At 42.2% G+C, this 21,113-nt stretch overlaps 2 protein-coding genes across 3 annotated transcripts in view; one reads left to right on the forward strand and one right to left on the reverse strand.

Moving 5' to 3' along the window:
- Positions 1 to 3: 3 nt before the first annotated feature.
- Positions 4 to 14,217, forward strand: bmpr1bb (bone morphogenetic protein receptor, type IBb). Its single transcript, XM_079581149.1, has 11 exons — positions 4 to 146; positions 8,584 to 8,743; positions 9,000 to 9,102; positions 9,919 to 10,021; positions 11,189 to 11,285; positions 11,406 to 11,550; positions 11,788 to 11,980; positions 12,072 to 12,369; positions 12,471 to 12,646; positions 12,843 to 12,973; positions 13,472 to 14,217. The coding sequence occupies exons 1-11, from the start codon at positions 56 to 58 to the stop codon at positions 13,595 to 13,597; spliced, it is 1,623 nt and encodes a 540-aa protein (XP_079437275.1). The 5' UTR covers positions 4 to 55; the 3' UTR covers positions 13,598 to 14,217.
- A 450-nt stretch (positions 14,218 to 14,667) lies between these two features.
- unc5cb (unc-5 netrin receptor Cb) overlaps positions 14,668 to 21,113 on the reverse strand; it is a 153,476-nt gene continuing 147,030 nt past the window's right edge. Inside the window, exons 13-17 of one of the 2 annotated variants that reach the window (XM_079580940.1) lie at positions 20,327 to 20,560; positions 19,866 to 20,015; positions 19,622 to 19,786; positions 17,312 to 17,490; positions 14,668 to 15,906 (exon numbers count right to left, since the gene is read on the reverse strand). In XM_079580940.1, coding sequence (XP_079437066.1) covers positions 15,756 to 15,906; positions 17,312 to 17,490; positions 19,622 to 19,786; positions 19,866 to 20,015; positions 20,327 to 20,560 — 879 coding nt within the window. In that variant the 3' untranslated portion in view covers positions 14,668 to 15,755. The remainder of the gene's footprint in view (positions 15,907 to 17,311; positions 17,491 to 19,621; positions 19,787 to 19,865; positions 20,016 to 20,326; positions 20,561 to 21,113) is intronic. The other variant, XM_079580941.1, reaches the window with a different exon arrangement.

Here is a 21,113-nt window from a genome sequence, read left to right on the forward strand (position 1 = left end):
ATTTGAAGATCTAAAGAAGGAGAGTAAGAGTGTCCTGGCTGTGGATAGAGGGGATATGATGCCTGTCAGGTGGAAGCCGTTGGAGCGGGCCTGGCGTGCGGCGCTGCTCCTCATCGGTCTCGCATCTCTGAACTGTGGAGCGGAAGGTGAGTGAACTGCCCTCTTAATGCTTTCTGTGTGCATGCTACAAAGTTCAAAGTCAATGCAATTTAGTCTTCAAGGAAAAAGGAAAAAGCATTAGAGAAGTGCCTTTACACTCGTTCAAGTTTTTTTTTTAACGCAAAGTAGCTCATGTTTGCTTTGCTAATGAAATTGATTAACCACTAAATGCATTTATTCAATCAAATTAAAAGCTTGGTCCTGAAGTGACACCACTAACGTCATCGCCGTGCAGTGAACTCGAGGACAGGCTTAGTTATTGTCGTTGAAAACCACTCTGTTCAAGTTGGTAAGAAACAAAACAATCTGTGTAGGGTTATCAAATGGTTCACCAATGGGACAAACGCGCCGTCCCAACCAAATAAAGAGTCCCATGTAGTTGTGGTTTGACTTGTGACTCATGTATAGTTTTCATTTACGATTTTTTTTCCTTTTGAGTCAAGTGAGGATTGAAAAATAGCCATAGATGCTTATTTAATACACTTCTACAGGAGAGTTGGACAATGCTTGATGGTTTCCCTCTTATGCTCGTTTTTTATGATGAGCCAAGTCTATAATTATAATCTCCAAAGCGGACCGCTACCCCCCCTCAGCCCCCCCATAGAGTTCATGTTTTGAATTGTTTTGGAACTAACCGCCAGACAGTTGTCCCCTTTTTTACGACGAATGCCATTAATATCCTCCCTGTAAACGTCGTCGGGCAGGAGGAGACCACTTGAGCTCTGCTAAGTGTCATGGCAGATAGAAGTCAATATTGTTATAGATTGGTGGATTTGTGGCATCGATCGCGTTGTACCGTCTGGACACAACATACAACAAGCGCGAGTGGGGATGATAAATGTTGCCAAGGACGGAGTCTGAGGCGCCGCTGAGATGATGAATTATGTGCTATTTTTAATGTTCTATGGGTTTTGAGGCTTTCCATGTTTCCTGGTTAGAACTGTAGTGAAATGTACATGCACTTTTACTCTACATTTTACATTCTTTGACTTTTATGCGGGTGGATTAGTAAATGTGCGAGTCATTATTTAAATCTAACCACAGTGTTTAAGTGAGTAATACATCGCATTGCTCATTGTAAGAGATGGGCCAATGCATCAGAGTTAACGCTGCTTCTGTTCTCAGGGTTGTGAGTTTGAGTCTGTCTGTATATCTTTCTTTGAAGTGAATTGAAGCGCTGGCTTGAATAGATTGAAAAGGGAACAGGCTATATGTTGCCCTCCCTGGTCTTGATAGAGGACTTTCAGTACCACTGTCAACAATAACGCTATTTATGTTGACCTGTCTCATATTTACACTTTCAAAACATAAAGCAACAACTTTTATACACTTTAAACACCAACACACACACACACACATTGGCAAGTTCAAAATAAAAGAACAGAGAATTTCACTGTCAAATCTTAACTGCACGTAATTTCATAATGAATCATAGAAGGGTTTGTGCTGCCTCCTGCCTAAGACACACTTCTCTTTTCTAACCCACCTCTGTAAAAGGAAAAAAAAAAAGGGGGGGGGGGGGGTTGATTGACTTTTTTTCTGTGTTTGCTGCAACTTTCACACTTTGTCTTCAAATACCTTGAGTGTCTCAAAATGTCTCTGTCGTCCAATGGCCGCCTTTCTACTCTGCAAAATGGCCAGTCTACAGACAGACTGGATCCTCTTCAGATATTTCTCACGTGTAGATAATGGACCATCATCACCACCACCACCATCATCATCATCATGTTTGTTTAACTTGTTCCCTAATTTGGGTTGGGCCTCCACTAAACAAAAAGAATTGTCACGATTGTGTCTTTTTCCACTGTGAGTAGATTTGTTACTGAAAATACAAACCGTTGAGACAGTGTTTCTTTGAATTTGTTTTCATTGTGTTCTGATATTTAAAGAGTCTCTATAATGGGTAAAACATGTGGGAGGTAGCCATAAATCTCAGTGACATGGTCTTTGTGCCACCTGTTCCAGCCTTGCGGGGTTAACGTGGGGGTCAACTGTGCAATAAGGGGCAAATGGGACCGGCCTAAAGCAGTGTTGTGGATTCTTGAATTAGTGCTCCATGTAGTCTGTCTCTACTGAGTCTTTACTGCAACTGGTTGATCCACTTAAAAGGACTTGATCTGATTTAGGGGTTAGTTAGTGTGCTAGTTATATATTCATGCATAATTGAATACGATTTGGTCAGATAAGAAAGGGTAGTCAAGTTAAAGAGGCCTCAGCTATGGGCAGAGTTGGGAGATGTTGGTGAGTTGATGTTATTTCTTCCGTGCACAAGTCACACATTTTTCTCTGAACAGCTGACAAAAGAACTGGAAAAAAGTTGACCGAAAGACACTTTCACTCCTAAACAACATGTTCCTCGATCGCTTGTTTTTCAAAGTCAGCTCGTCTGTCCATGTTTTGATGACATTGGGTGTTGTTGATGAGGTCAGTGAGTGGTCCAGTGCAGCAGCAGCAGTTGGCCCCAAGCGCATCGGGACGTCCAGCCTTGTGTGCGCTGCTTCCTGTCAGGATGTGGATAGTGTTCCCCCACAAACAGAACCTGATCTCCATGCAGATGTGTGGCTCCTGCAGTCAGCCATGGGACAGGCAGGGCAGTGTGTGGAAGTGTATCAATGTAACGTGGTTCGTCATTGCCTTGTCACATTGGGGAGCGTTCGAATAGGATTATCCCAGTGAGTGCCTGTTATTGATCGTTTAAAGAATAGCTGATCTAAATGGCTCTCACAAACTTCCCGATTAAGCTCTCAGACATTGAGAAGTTAGAGGATAATTCTCTGTTCCAATAAATCCGGCCTGGGCACAGCAAGCGTCGAGTATAGCTCTGCGCAATATATTGAATTATCTTTGACACATCATTTGATCTGATGTGTTGCCCATGATCTTCCTCTTTGGTTTCATTTTCCCCTTTTTGGTCCAGATTTAGTCTTTGTTAAAGGTATATTTCAGGATTTTTGACTTAGGGCCTCATTTCGTAGTTATCCAGAGTGTTGCTGATTTTTTTAATTCATGCAGTCCTTCTATTTGAAGAGTTTCGTGGCGCTAGGCTAGTGCAAGGCTAGCGCATTTCTATGGTATCAGCTAGCCTGCATTAAAACAGTCTGACCCGCTCCACAGTGCACCTGAGGCAAATCACTTACAACACCAGGCTAACCATATACATAACATAAGAACTGCATGGATTACAAAAAAAAAATCTCCAGAAATCAGCAACACTCTGGATAACTAGGAAATGAGGCCCTATGTCAAAAATCCTGAAATATCCCTTTAAGTTTACATTCTGACACAGTTGAACAAATTGCTTTATAAATTAATGTTATATTCTGCACTGAAATACAGCAGTAAAATATCGCATTTATATTGTTATCACAATATTCATCTTTTTTATATTGTGTCGCCCTAACAGCACCCCAGCACAAAGGGCGTCCTCAACATTGTGGGTTTGGGGCCCGACATCGATAGTTTGCTCAATACTCTCACCCCATTAACTCCGAACTCCCTTCTCTAATATGAATAAAATAAGGACTGTCACTGCAGGTAAACATCCATTATTTTTTAGCAATGATGAATAAGGAATACAGTGCTATATTGATTGTGCGTGTTGTATAATACAAAAAGTCTTAGAAGAATAGCTGTGGTCAAGCTGAGAATTTAAGAATTGTTGGTAATCCAAGTTTATATCAACATCGATTATGGACGGTTAAATAATTTGCTTCAGCGGCTTTAGTGCTTCAGAGCCTCTTACAGCGTTGAGTAGAAACAGAAGGCACTTCTTGGCTTCTCCAGGCTACAGTGACATGGCGTGGTGACGCTCGGGCCCTTTCAATGCATTTGTAATGGAGCCCAGCATTAGACAGTGGCTTGTGGCTTTTTCCAGTAAATCCAACCACATGGACAAATGAACCAGCAGAGGACTGACTTAATGGACATTTGTGGAGGGGCAGTGGTTTAGTAGGTTAGTAAGTAAAGAGGTGCGGTCACTTTCATAGTTCGACAGTGAGTTCGACTGCTGGGATCGTTTTTGAATACCCATTGCTGCTGATGATGCATAGATTTGAACAATCCAACAATAATATTAAGGTCTTCAGGTCTTTTTAAAAATTAAGCATACTGTATATAGTTGGCCTTCCAATTACAGTGTTCAAAGGACTGCTCTTGTGTGCTTGTATGAGAGAGTAAAAGAGAACTACAGTGAGAGGGAAAAAGTGAGTACACCGTTTGAAATTTCTCACATTTCTGCCTAAACTGGTCACTAAATGTGGTCTGATCTTCATCAAAATCATAAGAATGAATAAACAGTGTCTGCTTAAACTAATACCACCCAAACATTTACATTTGATCAGATTTTCATTGGCCATAACATGTAAACATTCACAGGACAGCGTGGAATAAGTGAGTACACCCGCTCGCTGAACTGCTCAGGTTTTTCTGCAAAATATCTTCATAAACTTGTGAATTCATTTTTCTATTGATGACATCACGTTGGGTTTTGATGTTGATGTGCTGTTCCATTTTTCCTCCACACATGACGTTGTGTGTTCCTCCCAAACTGTTCAACTTTGGTTTGCGAAAGAGCTCTTGGATGTGGATGCTCCACAGATTAGACACTCACGGCGATCAGGATGAATCTTAGATCATTCCTCTTTACAAAACTGCTGCAGTTCAGCGAGATTCAGGGGGTGCACTTACTTATTCCTCCCTGTCCTGTCGATGTTGACATGTTATGGCCAATAAAAATCTGATCAAATGTAAATGTTGTGGTATTAGTTTAAGCAGACCCTTTACTCATTCCTGTGATTTTGATGAAGATCAGACCACATTTAGTGACCAGTTTAGGAAATGTGAGAAATTCCAGATGGTATATTCACTTTTCCCACTGTATAGCAATTTTAAAAAAAAGCATTGAAAAGGGACCATGTTCGCTGTGAGGAAGAACATTTTATTTTATTTTATTTTTTGCTATTTTCTTCCACAAATGTATTTTTACTCTTGAAGCTCTTTTTTACCCAGTCGCCAGTTTGTCTGTGTTGAAGTATTCTCCTGTGGATATAGCAGCTCTGTGTTGCATTGACACCTGCATGCAAAAGTTAAGCCTGCAAACTCGGAAACCTGCTGCTGCTGAAAGGGACCTCTTAGGGGCGTGGCTAATCCAAAGCAGAGCCTATAGTGAAAGCATCTTGGTCCTAGTCACGGTCAGTAAATAAGGAACAGGTTGTAGCTAACAGATGACAGGTTGAGGTACACAGGCAGGGATGGAGTTGGTATGTGTTCTTTGAAGGCGGCAGGAGGCTCAGAGCTGTGGGAGTCGTGGATGCAGGGCAGGATGTGTGGGTCTGTTTGGGTCAGAGTTCATGCTGGGATGTCTTCTTTGAGGAGGTTATTTATTACGGACGCCTGGACTCATTTATATGCGCTTGTCTCTGCTCTTCTCTCTGTGAGCACTGTTTGTATTTGCTACCTTGTGTTCAACTACTGCTAATGTTGTCAAAAATGGAAGCATATCAATTGCGTTGGCATTAATCAAAGAAGATATCTGTCCTTCCCCACTTTTTAACAACCACAAAGGGGTTCTTTCAAAAGGAGCACCTGTTTTGTGGCTGTTGACTCCAGAAATGAGTTTTCGTTGGCTTCTCTGCATTTTAATAGATTACAGAATTCATTCTTACAGACCTTCATTTTTACGGGATGAGTTCTCATTAAATGTTTGTTCCAGACAATATTTATTACTGTCAGATAATAGCACTATTTCTGTCTCCAATCGATTTCCAGTTGTCTCATGATGGAGAAAAAAATCCAACACAATAATAGTATTTGTATTGATTGTCTGTGTCTGTCCACTGGAGCTCATCTCAGGGCAGTACATAATGGTCAAATTATCCAGCTCATGCTAAAGCCTTTGAACGCAGTTTTCCATTCAGCACTTATATTCATCACAGGAGATGGTTATAGGACCCACTGTGATCTATATGCTGAAGTGGGACGGCAATCTCAGGAAGCAAGGAGGGAGCATCATCACTGTTTATATGCACAGCTCTTCTTGGTGTCCTGCCTGATGATTTGTTAAATGTAATAAATGTCAGGTCAAATACTTACCAGTTGAGGATTCAGGACACATTGACTCTCGAGTCACACCGTGTTAAGACAGAATGGGGTTAGAAGGCCTTTTGCTTTGCACCATGTGTTTGGAATGAGGCACAGAGGACAGTCTCATGGCCCTTGAACATTTTAAATCCCTTGTGAAAGAGCACCCACATTGTGAATGCTTGTTTTTGTTGTTGTTTGTTTGGTAGGGACAGTGCATGTTAATGAACACACCACACCGGATTGTGGCCATGGGCTAATTTGCATCTGTTGTCCCAGTCGCACACTCAAACACACTCTCTTTCATCCCGGCCTATTGTACAGGGGGAGAACATGCAAACTCCACACAGAAATGCCCGAGCGCTAACCGCTGTGCCACTGCCCTTCAAACAGATCTCTCTTGCAAATGAGACATTTTCTTGTCTAAACAAAAAGGAACTGTCTCGTCTTCAGCAGGTACAAACTCTGCGGTGAGCTTACTGACTCACACAAATAGAAGGGCTCATATTACTCAGATTCTAAAAGCCCTTCTTTTGCTCCCAGTCACTTTTCGTTTCAATTTTAAAATCCTGGTGTTGACCTTTAGAGCCTTGCCTGGTCAGTCTCCCTCCTACATTAGAGACTTGTTCTGTCTTTATTCCCCCTCTCGGAGGCTGAGGTCTTTGGTTCTCGTGGTTCCTCGTACTCATTTCAGGACCAGAGGAGGCTGCTCCTTCCAGGCAGTTACACCGACGCTCTGGAACGATCTTCCGCCTTCCTTACGCTTACTTGATTGTGTTGATGTTTTTAAGAGCAAACTGAAAACCTGCTTGTTTCAGAAAGCGTTTTAATTCCAGTGGATTATGGGTTGTTTTATGTTTCATGTTTATGACTGTAACTGTGCTTTGTTTGTATTTGCCATTGTCCTTTTGTGAAGCACTTTGTAGCTTCTCTGTCTGTGAAAGGTGTAATACACATAAACATTACTAACTTACTTACACTCAAGAGACTACCTGTATCAATAAAGGATAATAATAATGTGCATACTCTTTGTTTACTTGCCGTGGTTTTCCTCTGCTCGGTGCATTATAGTCAAAAGAAATCTGTCAATCCATACAATGCACGTGAGATTATGTGACCCAAATGAATGATTGCACTTATGGAAGTAACCAGGAACTCGATCAAGTTCCTTTTGTTCAGTTTATTCTCGGCTACAGGACATAATTATGGCGAATAATACGTTTGTTACAGCTAAACTCTCCAACCAAACCCTGAAATGAGCCATCAGCAAAATCTGTCTCCACCAGCTGGGACACCTCACTCCATAGATCTCCCACAGTAGGGCCCATGTAAATTGGTGTGATACCGGTCAACATGGAGCAGCTTGTGGAATGTGAGGGGGTGCATATCAGGTTTCGGGGTGACCTTGAGTGTGCCCCGGACCTGACACAGCAAATGTGAGTTTCTGTGTGTGCACCACTTCTGAAAGTTATAATGAGCGGTTGTGTGGAGGGATGTACCAGACCTTAACAGGTACAATAAAACCGGTACTTAGTCTTGCATTGTATCTTTCTTGCTGGCATTTGCGTGAGAGAAAAATTTTGAAAGATTAAGACGCGATGTTGGAGGAAGTCATCCATTCAGACGAGCGTGGCACAACACTGTTCAGCTCTCTGACCACAGAGGTCTGCAGGGACCGGCCGCTGTCAGAGCCACTTTATCTGCTCGCACATACAGCGCACATCTCACTTCTGATAACAACACTCAGTGTACTCCTTGTTCAGTGCGCCCTACACCATTTAATCCCAAGTGCCGTAATACAAACTATTTCATTGCAGAGTAACTGTGGACAATCTGCTCTTCCTGGACTTGACTTTGTGACTTGTATGTTGAAAGTATGTTAACTTGTTTCTATAATAAACTATATGTTCCTGTATGTCCCCCTTGACAAAAGAGCATGAATGGAAATGGAAATAAATCGTACCTTAATTAAACTTGACTGAATAATAAAACCCTCAAAAGTGTAAAAAGCAGTGAAAAAGGTGTCAACAGGGAACCTAATGGTTTTATATTAGTGAGTGATGTATTTTCAGTGAAAACACCATTGGTACTTGCCCCAGTGCGCTCACACAAGCCCAGCACAATACGCTCTTTCTGGACAGCTCTGTTATTCTGCGCCCTGGCCTCATGCAGGTACAGCAGGGTGGCGTTTAACAGAAAATACTCACACTTTCTGTGGACCACATCACTATGGCAACAGTTAAAAGTCACATTTTTTATAAAGTCCACTGTATTATTGGAAGAGTTGCCTGGATACCTTAGTCTGTCTGATCTTTGATTTGTAAAGGGGTCTCTGTCTTTTACTAGCAAACCTGCTGGATGCCATGCTGTTGAGGAACGGCTGGAAAGGAGGCAAGGAGAAAAGGATGGAGGAGAGCAGTTCAGCAGCCACTGTCTCATCCAGAAACATGCTCCGGTGCTACTGCAACCATCACTGTCCAGAGGATTCATTCAACAACACTTGCATGTAGGCTTTTGCATTCATAACAGTCAAAACAAATAATAGCAATGCGCATGTGACGTTCATTTATGCTGTAGCTGTGCTGTGGCCGCATTTGCATTCCCTCCATTACTCCTCGGCTCATATGTACTAGAGCTCACGCTGCAGCTTGAACCAATCCAAAAAAGTGAAATCTGTATGTGACAGATCGTTCTACCTCGCTCTGCAGTAGTGGGTAGATATCCAGTATATCATCGTTAATCCTAATGTTTTGCACTTGCAGGACTGATGGATATTGCTTCACCATGGTGGAGGAAGAGGATGGTGGCACGGCCGTCATCACATCGGGGTGTTTAGGCCTCGTCGGGTCTGAATTTCAGTGCAGGGTAAGTCCTTTGTCCAAATACGTTTCTTCGTTCACTTGCTCATGTTGCTCTGTCCATCACCAGCCGCTGTTAAGTCCTAATGGGTTTTACTTGACTTAAAGCACTACTTTATGAGACTTGTTAAGCACCTATAAAGACAGAGGAGCTAAGTGGAGCCCATGCGCTATATAATGAGGAAACTTCTGTAACCTTCGATTGACAGCAGCGAAAAAGCCACACACAACAGGACAAAGAAGTAAAACTATCTTAGAAGTGAAATGTGCATATGGAAGGTATTTATTAGTTATTTAGTTTTATGGGATAATGCCTCTGATGCTTTATAATCTGAATTTTACTGCCTTGTCTGTGTAGAGTTCTGCTTACCCTAAAAATATGTCAAATACATCCCTTAAATAACAGCTAATCTTTCTTCTTCTTGTTTTTTTCCCCCTTCTTGTATTAAATTGCCCCCGGTTGCACTCATGTCACTTAGGGCTGTCACAACAATTACTATATCGACTTATCGTTCAATAAATAACTGATAAATGATATATTTTTGGGCTCGATTTGTATCTATTAGCATTTCCCGCCTATTTTCTCTTTGCAAAACTAACGGAAGCAATATTATGATGCCCTTTTAGAGCAAAGGTTTACTGTCATTTTTAAGAGTTGACAGTATCCAGTATCGTTTCAATCATATCGTTTATCGCGGTAATTTCCTGCCTCAATATATCGAACTTCAAACGTGTTATCGCGACAGGCCTAACATCCCTGCTCTTTTCTGTGCTTACAAGGCTTTTTTTTTTTTAACACCTTAATTTCACTTCTTTTGCATAGGACATGTGGAATGGGCGCCTAAGAAAAGCCCTGGAGTGCTGCACAGAACGTGACTACTGTAATAAAGATTTGCATCCTACTTTACCTCCCATCAGCACGTCCGGTAAGAATTTCCCTCTCACACTATCACACTGAATGAAAACCGGCCTGGTTTGAGCGGCGGCGTGTAGGTGTTCGGGAAGTTGCTCGCTCAGGCCCGTTTGGCGCTTGATGGCTAGTGACAACTTAAAGTGTTACAAACCACAGCTCGGTGCGGTGTGTGGAGTGGCCCTTATTGCCTGAGAAAAGGGGCAGGTGAAACGGAGCCTGCAGCCTTGGCTTGTTCTCTCACCCTCTAATGAAAAGGACAGCCTCTCCCCGGGGCCTGCTTGAGTTTCGTGCCCTGAGACGGATGTGAGCTATCTGTCCATCTGTCACTAAGCAACACACATCGACACCGACACCGCGTTATCTCGTGATGCGGGAGCGATCACCTACAGCGCATTAGCATTCACTATTTGCATCTCATTGTGGAGCGAGTTATAAACGGCGCCACTGGACAGCATGAAAGCTTTGTATTGAGTATCACTTAGCACTGGGTATCTTTTAACTACTGCATTAAAACCATTGCCATCTTGATACTGTTCTCGTTTTGCTATATCTCACAAAAACATTGTTCACAGTTTATAAGTTTATATCCGCTCTCTTCGGTCCCCTCTTATTTTCTCCTCTCTTGCATTTGATTGACAGCCGGGCCGCAGGAACTCTATAGGGCTAGAGCAGCCTCACCTCTCTTGGGTTTCCTTGGTGATGTCCGCGTGACACCTGATCTGTGAGATTCAGGAAGGAGATGTGATCGATCACACGCAGCGGGACGATGCAAGAGGAGAGATGGGGGGGGGGGGGGGGGGGGGGGTTAGAGAGGGGGCTCCAAAGGACTTGTCCCTGCCAATGAGAATTAGGCTGATGCTGGAGGCTGATAACGGGAAACTGTCAGGAGCTATTCATCAGCGCTCATTAGTCTTTCTCACACAGGAGTAATTATGCATCCAAAATGTTTGTGTTTTGTGTTGCTCGTGGCTTGACATTACAGTGTTAACATGGTAGTAGGATGGAAAAGCTATTATTATTACCAAGAAAATGTGTTTCCTGGTAATTTATAGTCTTTGGGGTATAGGGTAAGGGTAGGTTTGAATATGAAACGTATTCAATGTGTACCATAGTACCATGCTACCATTGTGCTGTAAAAGTAAAAAGGATACAGGCTGATTTTTTTTATTTTTCTACATAGAATACCTGGACAGCAGTATCCAGTACATGGCCCTGTGCATCTCAGTGACGGTCTGCAGCATAATCCTGGGCCTCATTCTCCTCTTCTGCTACTTCAGGTAATTGTTTGTGTAATCCTGCATAATCAGTCCATCTCCTTCTTCTCCTCCCATTTCCTTTCACATGTTCTCCACACATATTTGCTTAAGTCAGATGTTAAACGAGGTACTCTGTTGCAGATACAAGCGGCAGGAGTCCCGGCCACACTACAGCATAGATCTGGAGCAGGTTGAGACCTACATTCCTCCAGGGGAATCACTCAAGGACCTTATTGAGCACTCCCGCAGCGTGGGCTCAGGGTCTGGCTCAGGACTCCCTCTACTGGTGAGATGAGAGCACTGCAAAAAGCCATGTCTGAATATTTGAAATGCATGTAATTCAGCTTTTATGTATTGTTTTTGTTTGAAAACCTCTTAACACCCGCTTGAGCTTAACACATTTTTCTCCGGTTTGGCTTTACCCAAATCTTAAGGCTCTTAAACACAAACACACACATACACACACACACACCATGCAAGTGCCTTTCTGTTGACTGCAAATCTTTCTGTATTATCATCATAGGTGCAGCGTACCATCGCCAAGCAGATTCAGATGGTGAAGCAGATTGGTAAAGGCCGCTACGGGGAGGTGTGGATGGGGAAGTGGAGAGGCGAGAGAGTGGCTGTCAAAGTATTCTTCACCACGGAAGAAGAAAGTTGGTTCAGAGAGACGGAAATCTACCAGACATTTCTGATGAGGCACGATAACATACTGGGTAAGAGTAAAGCTGAAAAGAGTCTGGAAAGCAAATTATCTTTATGGATAGATTGCTTCTAGATTTCAATTTATTTTTCCTTTCAATCCAGGGTTTATTGCTGCAGACATTAAAGGCACGGGCTCGTGGACTCAGCTGTACCTCATCACGGACTATCACGAAAACGGATCTTTATACGACTACCTCAAGTCCAACACGTTAGACACCAAGGCCCTGCTCAAACTGGCCTACTCCTCCATATCAGGCCTGTGCCACCTCCACACCGAGATCTACGGCACGCAAGGCAAACCGGCCATCGCCCACCGAGACCTCAAGAGCAAGAACATCCTGGTGAAGAAGAACGGATTCTGTTGCATCGCAGACCTGGGGCTGGCAGTGAAGTTTAACAGGTAACGGGTTCTTTAGAGGAGCTTTGAGTACTAATATAGGCACAGTTGGGTCTATGTTCAAGAAATTTAGACTAAAATAATTGCTACTTTTCCCTTTCCAGCGATACAAATGAAGTGGATATCCCTTTGAATCTGCGAGTTGGCACTAAGCGCTACATGCCTCCGGAAGTCTTGGATGAGACTCTGAACAGGAGCTACTTTCAGTCCTTCATGATGGCTGACATGTACAGCTTTGGCCTCATTCTGTGGGAGATGGCTCGGCGCAGCATTTCTGGAGGTACATGATTTACTTGAAGTTCCAAAAAAAAGACTTTTTTTAAGTGAGATCTTAGGACACGGGTCTCCAGCCTATAGTTATGGTTTTCCAGGCCTTTGTTGTTCAATTATTGCACATTTAAATAAGCTTCTGTTGACCAAAGCGCTTCACAATAACAATGTCGTCCAATGGCTCTGCCCACACATTGTTTCTGCAGGCATTGTGGAGGAGTACCAGCTGCCCTATTATGACCTAGTGCCCACTGATCCTTCCTATGAGGACATGAGTGAAGTGGTCTGCATCAAGAAGCAAAGGCCTTCCTTCGCCAACCGCTGGACTAGCGATGAGGTATGTCCTCCGTGCATTGCGTTGAAATTATTCATGAGAGCAAGAAAATGAGAGGGCTAAGATGAGGTCGGTTTCCGTGTTCGATTCCCACCTGGACGGGGCCTTTCTGTGTAAAGTTTGCATGTTCTCCTCGTAGGTTTCCTCCGTGTACTGTGGTTTCCCCTACCACTAAAAACATGTACAATAGGATGTACAATAGGATGAGTGAGAGTGTTTGAGAGTGTGCATGGATGGAAATTAACATGCACTGTCCCAAAATAAAAAAATAAAAAAAATGAAAAGAATATGGAAAAAATGTGGCAATGTCTTTGATACCTTGGAATAAGTAAAGTTGCATTGTTGCTGGGCATAAAACAGTATACAGGTATAAAGTGGTGTATGATGGGAAATCTTCATAGTTTATTTGTATTTGATGTTGAATAGACTCTCGTTTTCTTTCTACCATTGTTCTGTGCATCTGTAGAGCTAGTGTTAACCAAAGGCTGTTGTTTTCTTCAGTGTCTGCGTCAGATGGGGAAGCTGATGTCAGAGTGTTGGGCTCATAACCCCGCGTCCCGCCTCACAGCACTGCGGGTGAAGAAAACTCTGGCCAAAATGTTGGAATCTCAAGACATCAAACTGTGACAAACTGTCCCATTAGAGAAGTCACTGACACCGGATTCTGCACTGGCCAATACATCAAAGGGAGCCGGAGTGACAAATTGGACAAAGAAACCTGGCAGAGAATATGAGCGACGATAAACACAATGATGACACACGACACAGGCTGAGGTTCTCTGCCTTTGTGTCAGCGACGTGTGTGACTCTAAATGTGCTTTCTGTGAAAGCTGGGGTTGTCAAATGTGGACTGCACAGGCAGACAGACTTAGAGGAAAGCTGCTAAGTCTCTCCATAAGCCATACAGCAATGTTATATGAGCAGCCTTTTGCGCTGTCACTGCTGCCTCGGGTTTGGTTTGGGTTTTAGTTTGTGGCTCCTTCAATAAATTCAAACTGAAGGCTGAAAAAGACTGGTGAGAAAATGTCCAAATTAATCATCTGTGACCTCGTTATTTTATTATATTATTGTTATTATTATTATTGAGAAATAGGATTGAAATCTATTCAAGACTGCTTTGTTTAGTTTACCGGGCTGAAAAGTCTGACTTTTTGTTGCAGATTTGTACATAATTGATGACTGTTGTTTTGAAAAATGTTAATATAACTGTAATGTCCTGTCCACTGCACCATGGCATGTGCCTTATTTAATCAGTGCATTCATTGTTGGTGGATTTGGATGACATTCCCTAATAAAGTCTTGAAGGCATGTTGCTTTAAAAAAAAAAGGACTGCCTGATGCCATTATTCAATGTTGCATATAAATATAATTTATTATTAGTCTTAAAAATTCTTTCTTACACTTTTTACAATACTTTAACAGATGAAATGCAAGCATTAACAGATTAAATGATCACTGCCAGAACAGACAGGTTACATTCTCACTGTACACGAGAAGCGAAAACATCACGAGATGGCAGAATTGAGAATGTAGATTGTTTCCAAAAGATGCAAACTTTGCATAGACGGCTTTTCAAAAACTGGGACTGACTGCCATTAAAAAGAGAAGTCTGACCAACAAGTGAACACTCACAAAAGGAATGTTGCATTTACAGTTCTCACGAGAGTAAGAGTCATTATAATGGCTTCTGTTACTAATGTACAAACAATAAAAGGCTGCCCTCCACCAAAATCACACAAAATCATTCAGAACAAATTAACACTGGAAGGAAATCAGGATCCCTTTACAATAAATTTACCATCTTACATTATATTTCATTTATTTGGTAAAAAGCAATCGAGCCATTGCATTGGTCCTACAAAAATAGATTTATGTAACAAACCACAAACATCTCTCCTTGTACAGGATCTTCTTTACCTTTCCTTTTGGGATCTATAGATGTTCTTTTAAATACGCTTGGTCGTCACAAATGTGAATTTATATCATCTGAAATCATCCAGCCCCTTGCCTTCCATGTAGGGAGGCAGTAAAAAATGCAATCAAAAATAAGTAAGTCATAATAATAATAATAATAATAAACCATGAAACAAGTACAACAAATAATATTAGTGATAAAACATCAAAAGTGTAAAACAGTGATCTGTGTCTGTACATTTTCTTACTGACAGCTGTCGTACTGCAGAAATCCAGCAGGGGGGGCTATGATACAGTCAAACCAAAGAGCAATGTGAGGAATCTGCAAAGTATAATAACAGGCAGCTTGAAGTACAAAAGGGATATGTATAAATAGGCATATTAAATACTATGTCGTCACAGAGAACATATTCATCCATGGGGTTCCCATCAAGACTGTTCTAGTGATGGAGCCTTTTCTTCGTCTTCTGATGCATTTGATCCTTTGACCTCCAACAATCACACTGAGGCTGTAGCCTAGTTCATGGCAAGGGCAATGTCCACATATCCACACAGTCAATCCAAAACATGGACAGCTGTTTCCAAGGAAACTGCAGCCAAGAATATTAGGCTGTTGTACTGAAGAGAGAGAGAGGAATGACTGGCAGAGAATCTTGTTTACTCCTCCAAGTTTTTACACCCTTTGTTGCCAATGTTTAACTGGGTCATGGCTGAGCAGACCTTGAGCTTTCTTCCACTTCAAAGTGACTGAATATGTTTCTGTTTATGTCACTGCGATGCCAAATGTCTTTTCAGCTTTCGGATATGCCCCATCGCGAGGTACACGTCTTCTTCTTTCTCCATGGGATGTGTCACTCTCCGGTGGCAGACGTCAGTGCTCTATAACAAGAGTGTCGTGGCGTCCCATCTCCTCCAGTACCTGGGCCAAGCGACTCAGGTTTCCATCTGGGAAATGCTGGGCTTCCCACAGATCCAGGATCACTCCTGTGGGACTGGATTTAGTGGCAAAGTAGTTGAGATACCTGAGTAATGGAGAGGAGAGAGTGTCAGTAAAGAGTAAAGGACAGAATGCAAACTGAAAGGTGGGATAAATGACAAAGCCAAAGAGACAAAGATGACATCAAAATGCAGTCAAGGCTAAATAAGAACTGTTTGCCTTCTCTTTGTTTATGGGAGCTGGTGACGATCACTAACAGGCTGTTGCCATGGCTGACTAATACTGTGCCATCAGTATCAGACATTTTACCATTTTATTTCGTTATTTATTATTTTCCACACAAAAAGCTGAAGATTACCTGGTGCACATTTGTAAACTGTGAACATTTCACCAGTATTAAAACAAAAATAAACACAAAATAAAGATAACCTTTTCCCGGCAAAACCCAAACCAAAATGTATTTGCATGCCGTCTTTGTGCAGCCTGCTGTGGCTTTCAAATCACATTTTCAAATGTCTAAAACAGCATGGTTTGTGTTCCAAGTAAACAGCAATTTCTGAATTCTTTTAATAAAAGGGATAATAAAAATCTAAAATGTGCAGAGGGAGCACATGAGGAGCGGAGCCCCTCTTTGGCTCGCACCACTCTGTCAGTGGTCTGTCAATCTGCAGCTGCTGCCTGTGATAAGGACATCCTGCTGAGCTGGGACCTTCTAAACACGCTCTCACTGTACTTCAATCACAGAGAGCGAGACCAAACCACGCCAGTGACACTCGCATTTTATCTTTGTCTCACTCCCAGTTCAATTCATCTCAACTGAGCAGATTTTTATCACAGTCATATTTCCAAAGGACAGGGGTTAAAGAATAGATGATTGCTTTTCTACACAAGCTTGCTTTATTTAATCACTAACTGAGCATGATAAGAATTAAATGACTGTGAAGAAAAGTAAATATGTAGCAGTTATATGGAAAAAAAAAAAAAAAACAAGAGGAAAACATTCAGTGTGCTCTCTTCGCCAGTTCAAAGCTCAGACACAACGAGAGCTTTATCATAAACACTGTTAGAGTATTCAAATTATGTTTGTGAAGTAACAGGATCTCAAATAATACTGTACTGGCTAATCTTTCAACAAAGTAATGCGTTCATTTGGTTGATCTCTCTCTTCACCGCAGCATTTTCCTGCACACAGTCTGGCCATTTTTGTAAAATAAGGCCAAATATCAAAATACAGGATCCAAACAAACGTTACCGCAGAAAGAAGAAAGGAAACACCTGTACAATTATTTCACACTGCACTACCTAAAATCATAAAAAAAATGAAGATACAGTTTAGTAAGTAATTCTGTAGGTGTTTGAACATTATATCACAACAAAAAATAAAGTATATTGTTATTATGTGCTAAGTCTTGTGAAATGTATGTAACGTTGACTCCATAAATCCAATCATTTTCATCCTATAAGCTACAACGCCTCACTGCTATACGAACCTGTCAACATTGAGTTTGTGGGCCAGCATCCTCCAGTCGTTGCCTCTTGTTTGTGGCGCGTCGAGACTTCCGCACAACTTCTGTCGGATGGAGACAGGGATTCGAAACGCGTTTGGTCCGACCAGTGTGGTGATGTTGCTCGCAGGGTCCAACAGGGATGTGTCGATACTTTGAGACTCCTAAAGTTTCCGACAGAAAGAGCAACAACGAGCATGTTCAGTTAACGGGCATCGTCAAGCGATCCGTCACAGTGGCGTATTGACGCTTTAATAAGGACTTTTAACTGTATCGGCATAGGGAGGATTAATTGCCTTGGGTTGGCTGCGGACGAAAGAGCAGTGCATAAAGACAGATGAAGCAGACCAGGGCACAGTGGAGCGTAATTCATCTCATTACTGTGTGCCACTCTGTCTCCTGTCCTCCGGGCCAGATGGCTATTGTGGACAGAACATGGCTAGACAGTGAGTCTGTTTTCACTGAATTGGCAAGCTTTATGTTCTAGGCTATCACAAGAGATTGGGGTAATCGCTGCATCTAAATCACAATCCAGCAGTGGTTTAACCTTTAACCTGATGTTTGGCGACTTCAGTTGAGTCTCATTGGATGATCGTAATAATAATATTAAAAGATAAGAAGAAGAAGAGTTTGCAAAAGCAGATATCTGTTGTTTCGGATATTACTGTACTCGACAGATGCCACTTATGAAACTTTAGTTGTGCTTTACATTATAATGTAATTCTCTCCATACTCAGTGTTCATCTGCTTCTGTTGTAGCTTGAACAGGCCAAATATAATAAAAGAAAACACATTTTAAACAGGAATGGATCCCCAATTTGGTGAAATACATGTTGCTGGGGTCTGATGATTTAAAAAAGAAAGGCTATTATCGCCATTATTCCGAGAACTGTGATCTGTTGCAATTGCTCCTTTACAAATATTTAACTTAAATTGATCTGAATATCACCTATTCATGTAGAACAGGGGAAGGCAACGGCGAGCCAAATCCGGCTCTCCAGCATTAAACCTCTGGCCCACATTTTGAGAAATATTATTACACACATCAGAGAGTGTGTTAAAGGTTTATTAAACACTCTGCTCCAGGTCTTGTAGCTTTCTCCGAATCGAGAGCCTTCAAATCCACGCCTTGGCCACGCCCTTTCTCCACCTGACAGCAGACCCATCCACCTAACCCCGTCCTTGTTTGTTTTAAACCCCTAGATTTATGTCAGATAAACCTTTGTCACCCTCTTACCCCCCACCTAGACCGAGTGCATTTTCTCCAGTTCAGTTTTACCCAAATCTAAAAGCTCATCGACTGGAGAGCAACAGTGTAATGCCTCATTCTAAAGCTAAGGCCTACAAAACCAGGTCACCTCATTTTCATCACATTATTGAAGCTTTTTTGTCGTGTTTTTTTGTTGTTGCTTTTTTGTCTTGGTTTTCGCCACTTTTTTGTTGCACCTTCATCTTCATTTCCTGTGCTGTATTGACGCTTTTTTCAAGAAGCTTTTAGGGTAAAGCCAAACTGGAAAAATGTCCTCAGTTCGGGCGGGAGTTTAAAGGCTAACCTTTTAGTTGGTTTGTCCTCCTTTATTTTGCACTAGCAGAGCCAGGGTGTAACAGAGCGCTGTAACATTTCCAGAATAAAAGTACTCCAAAAATGTGAGAAATACTGGCAATTACTTTTTAAATGTCCAAACAGAACACCCACTTAGAACATATATTATCTACAACACTGACATTTGTAGAAAGTGATGTGCTACTTTGGACTAAAATTGTCAGGTTCGGTCCTTGGTCTTTTAAAGCAGAACTAAGCAGCTCTCGCCCCTAGAGACCATAAGCGCCACTGCAGGTGTTGTAGCATGTTGTGTTTTTTTACTCATTAATTGTCCTTGAGAGTAAATACTTCGCTGACAGAAAAGACTAAGGGACAGAGGGATATTGTACATCCAATTACACAATGGAGATCTTTTTATTCACTCAAACTTGGCTGTAAATACTGTTTAAGTGGCGCTAGCCTGCAGTTAGCTTTGCCCGTTAGCCTGTTAGCTTCTGCTCCGTGATTCTATTAGTGTGAATTGGGGCCTCCGACCCGGTGCAGGGGAAATTGCAAGCTTGGTTTTCTGGCCAGAGACACCAGGGAGAGATGAAAGACCCACCAATCATCCCATTAACACTTGTATTACCCCCAGAGGGACTACAAAAGGTATTTATTAAGGTAAACAAGTTACTAAGTACTGCTTTAACAATGAAGGAAATCGTCCCTCTACCAAGCAAACCTGCACAGCCTAGAATACAGTGGGGACATACCTCTGACAGTGTGGTGTCCAGCTGGAAGATCTGACCCTCTCCCTCCACTTGCCGTACACAGATTTTACAGCTCAGCTCCAAAGTGCTGAGAGAGAAGCGCTCCAGTGTGAAACAACAGTGCAGGTTCCTCTGGGAGCCCGTCCACACCTGCTGAAACGACAGCTCCTGTGGGCAGAACAGGACCAGTTCATTCATGACACTCGTCTTAAAAGTGTTTTTTAAAATGACAGTCACAGCAATGTACCTGGTATTTGGCCACTAGTTTGCTCTTCCACTGCGTGTGGGGGACATCGTGAATGGAAAGTCTCAGATTGTGGGTGCTGTCTTTGAAGTTAAGAGTCTTTGGTTCATCCAGCAGCTTTCCACCCATTTGTTTTTCCATTTGAAGAACTTCCTAAATGACCACACAATACAAAACCAATGATAAATGTCAGTGTAATGTCTATTACTGTATTGTGCTGCAAAGTGAAATGCAATCTACATTTTGTGTGAAAGTATGGTAGTTTGAATACAATGCGTCTATTTGTATGCAAGTGGGCATCTTTGCCAATCATCACCTTCACAAAGTTTTCTCGCTCCACCTACAAAACATCTGTTGACTATCACAACACAAACACCAAGGTGCAGTCGCAAAGACACTCACTCTTCCAACCGCTCAAACAAAGAAATTAGCATTCAAGTTAACGGAAAGTACAATTGTTTTACCTTAAGTGCATCCTGGTTGTCATCAAGGCAGTAGACTCGGATGTGGTACTCCATGGCAGGGCAGGTGACCGGGCCGAAAATAGCGAGTTTGAGACGTTTGGTGGTGGATGCACTGAGAGACTGTCCCACCAGGCTGTATGTCCCCAGTGTCTCTGTCAGAATATGGCAGGCCTCATCATCCATTTGGATATAGCACGGTGTGGTGAAGTTCTCCTCTCCCACCACTACCACATCCTATCAAACATAACAAGAGGAGTGAGGAGACACAAATCTATTCACTATACAGGGGAAAGCAGAGACGAAAATCAACCATGTTATTTTTGGACGTTTAAAGAAATAAAGGTAGAAAAAAAAGGTCAGCATGAAAAATGTAGGCAATGAATATTAATCTTTTTGACAACAAATATATAAGCGTTTCCAATGACATCAGCATAGTTCCGGCCGCCATTTTGAATACTGAAGTAGAATTATGCAGTACTACAACATGTAACAATATATCTACTACTATGAAGATGAAAGACAACTGATTGACAGTGGCATTTTCATTGCTCAAGAAGGAAACAGTTAAAACACAGCCCCAGGGAGCGCACATTTATGTGATATAACAAGCATGTGGCACAGCCTGAGGATTTACAAAAAATCTGCTTCACTCCTCAGACAAAATTAAAAAGAGGAAACGGTACGGCACGATAGCGCAGCGGTTAGCGCTAGAAGGTCCAGGGTTCAATTCCCACCAGGACAGGGCCTTTCTGTGTGGAGTTTGCATGTTCTCCCCGTGTCTGCGTAG

This window comes from Gobius niger, assembly GCF_951799975.1.
Source record: "Gobius niger genome assembly, chromosome: 2".
Taxonomy (NCBI): domain Eukaryota; kingdom Metazoa; phylum Chordata; class Actinopteri; order Gobiiformes; family Gobiidae; genus Gobius; species Gobius niger.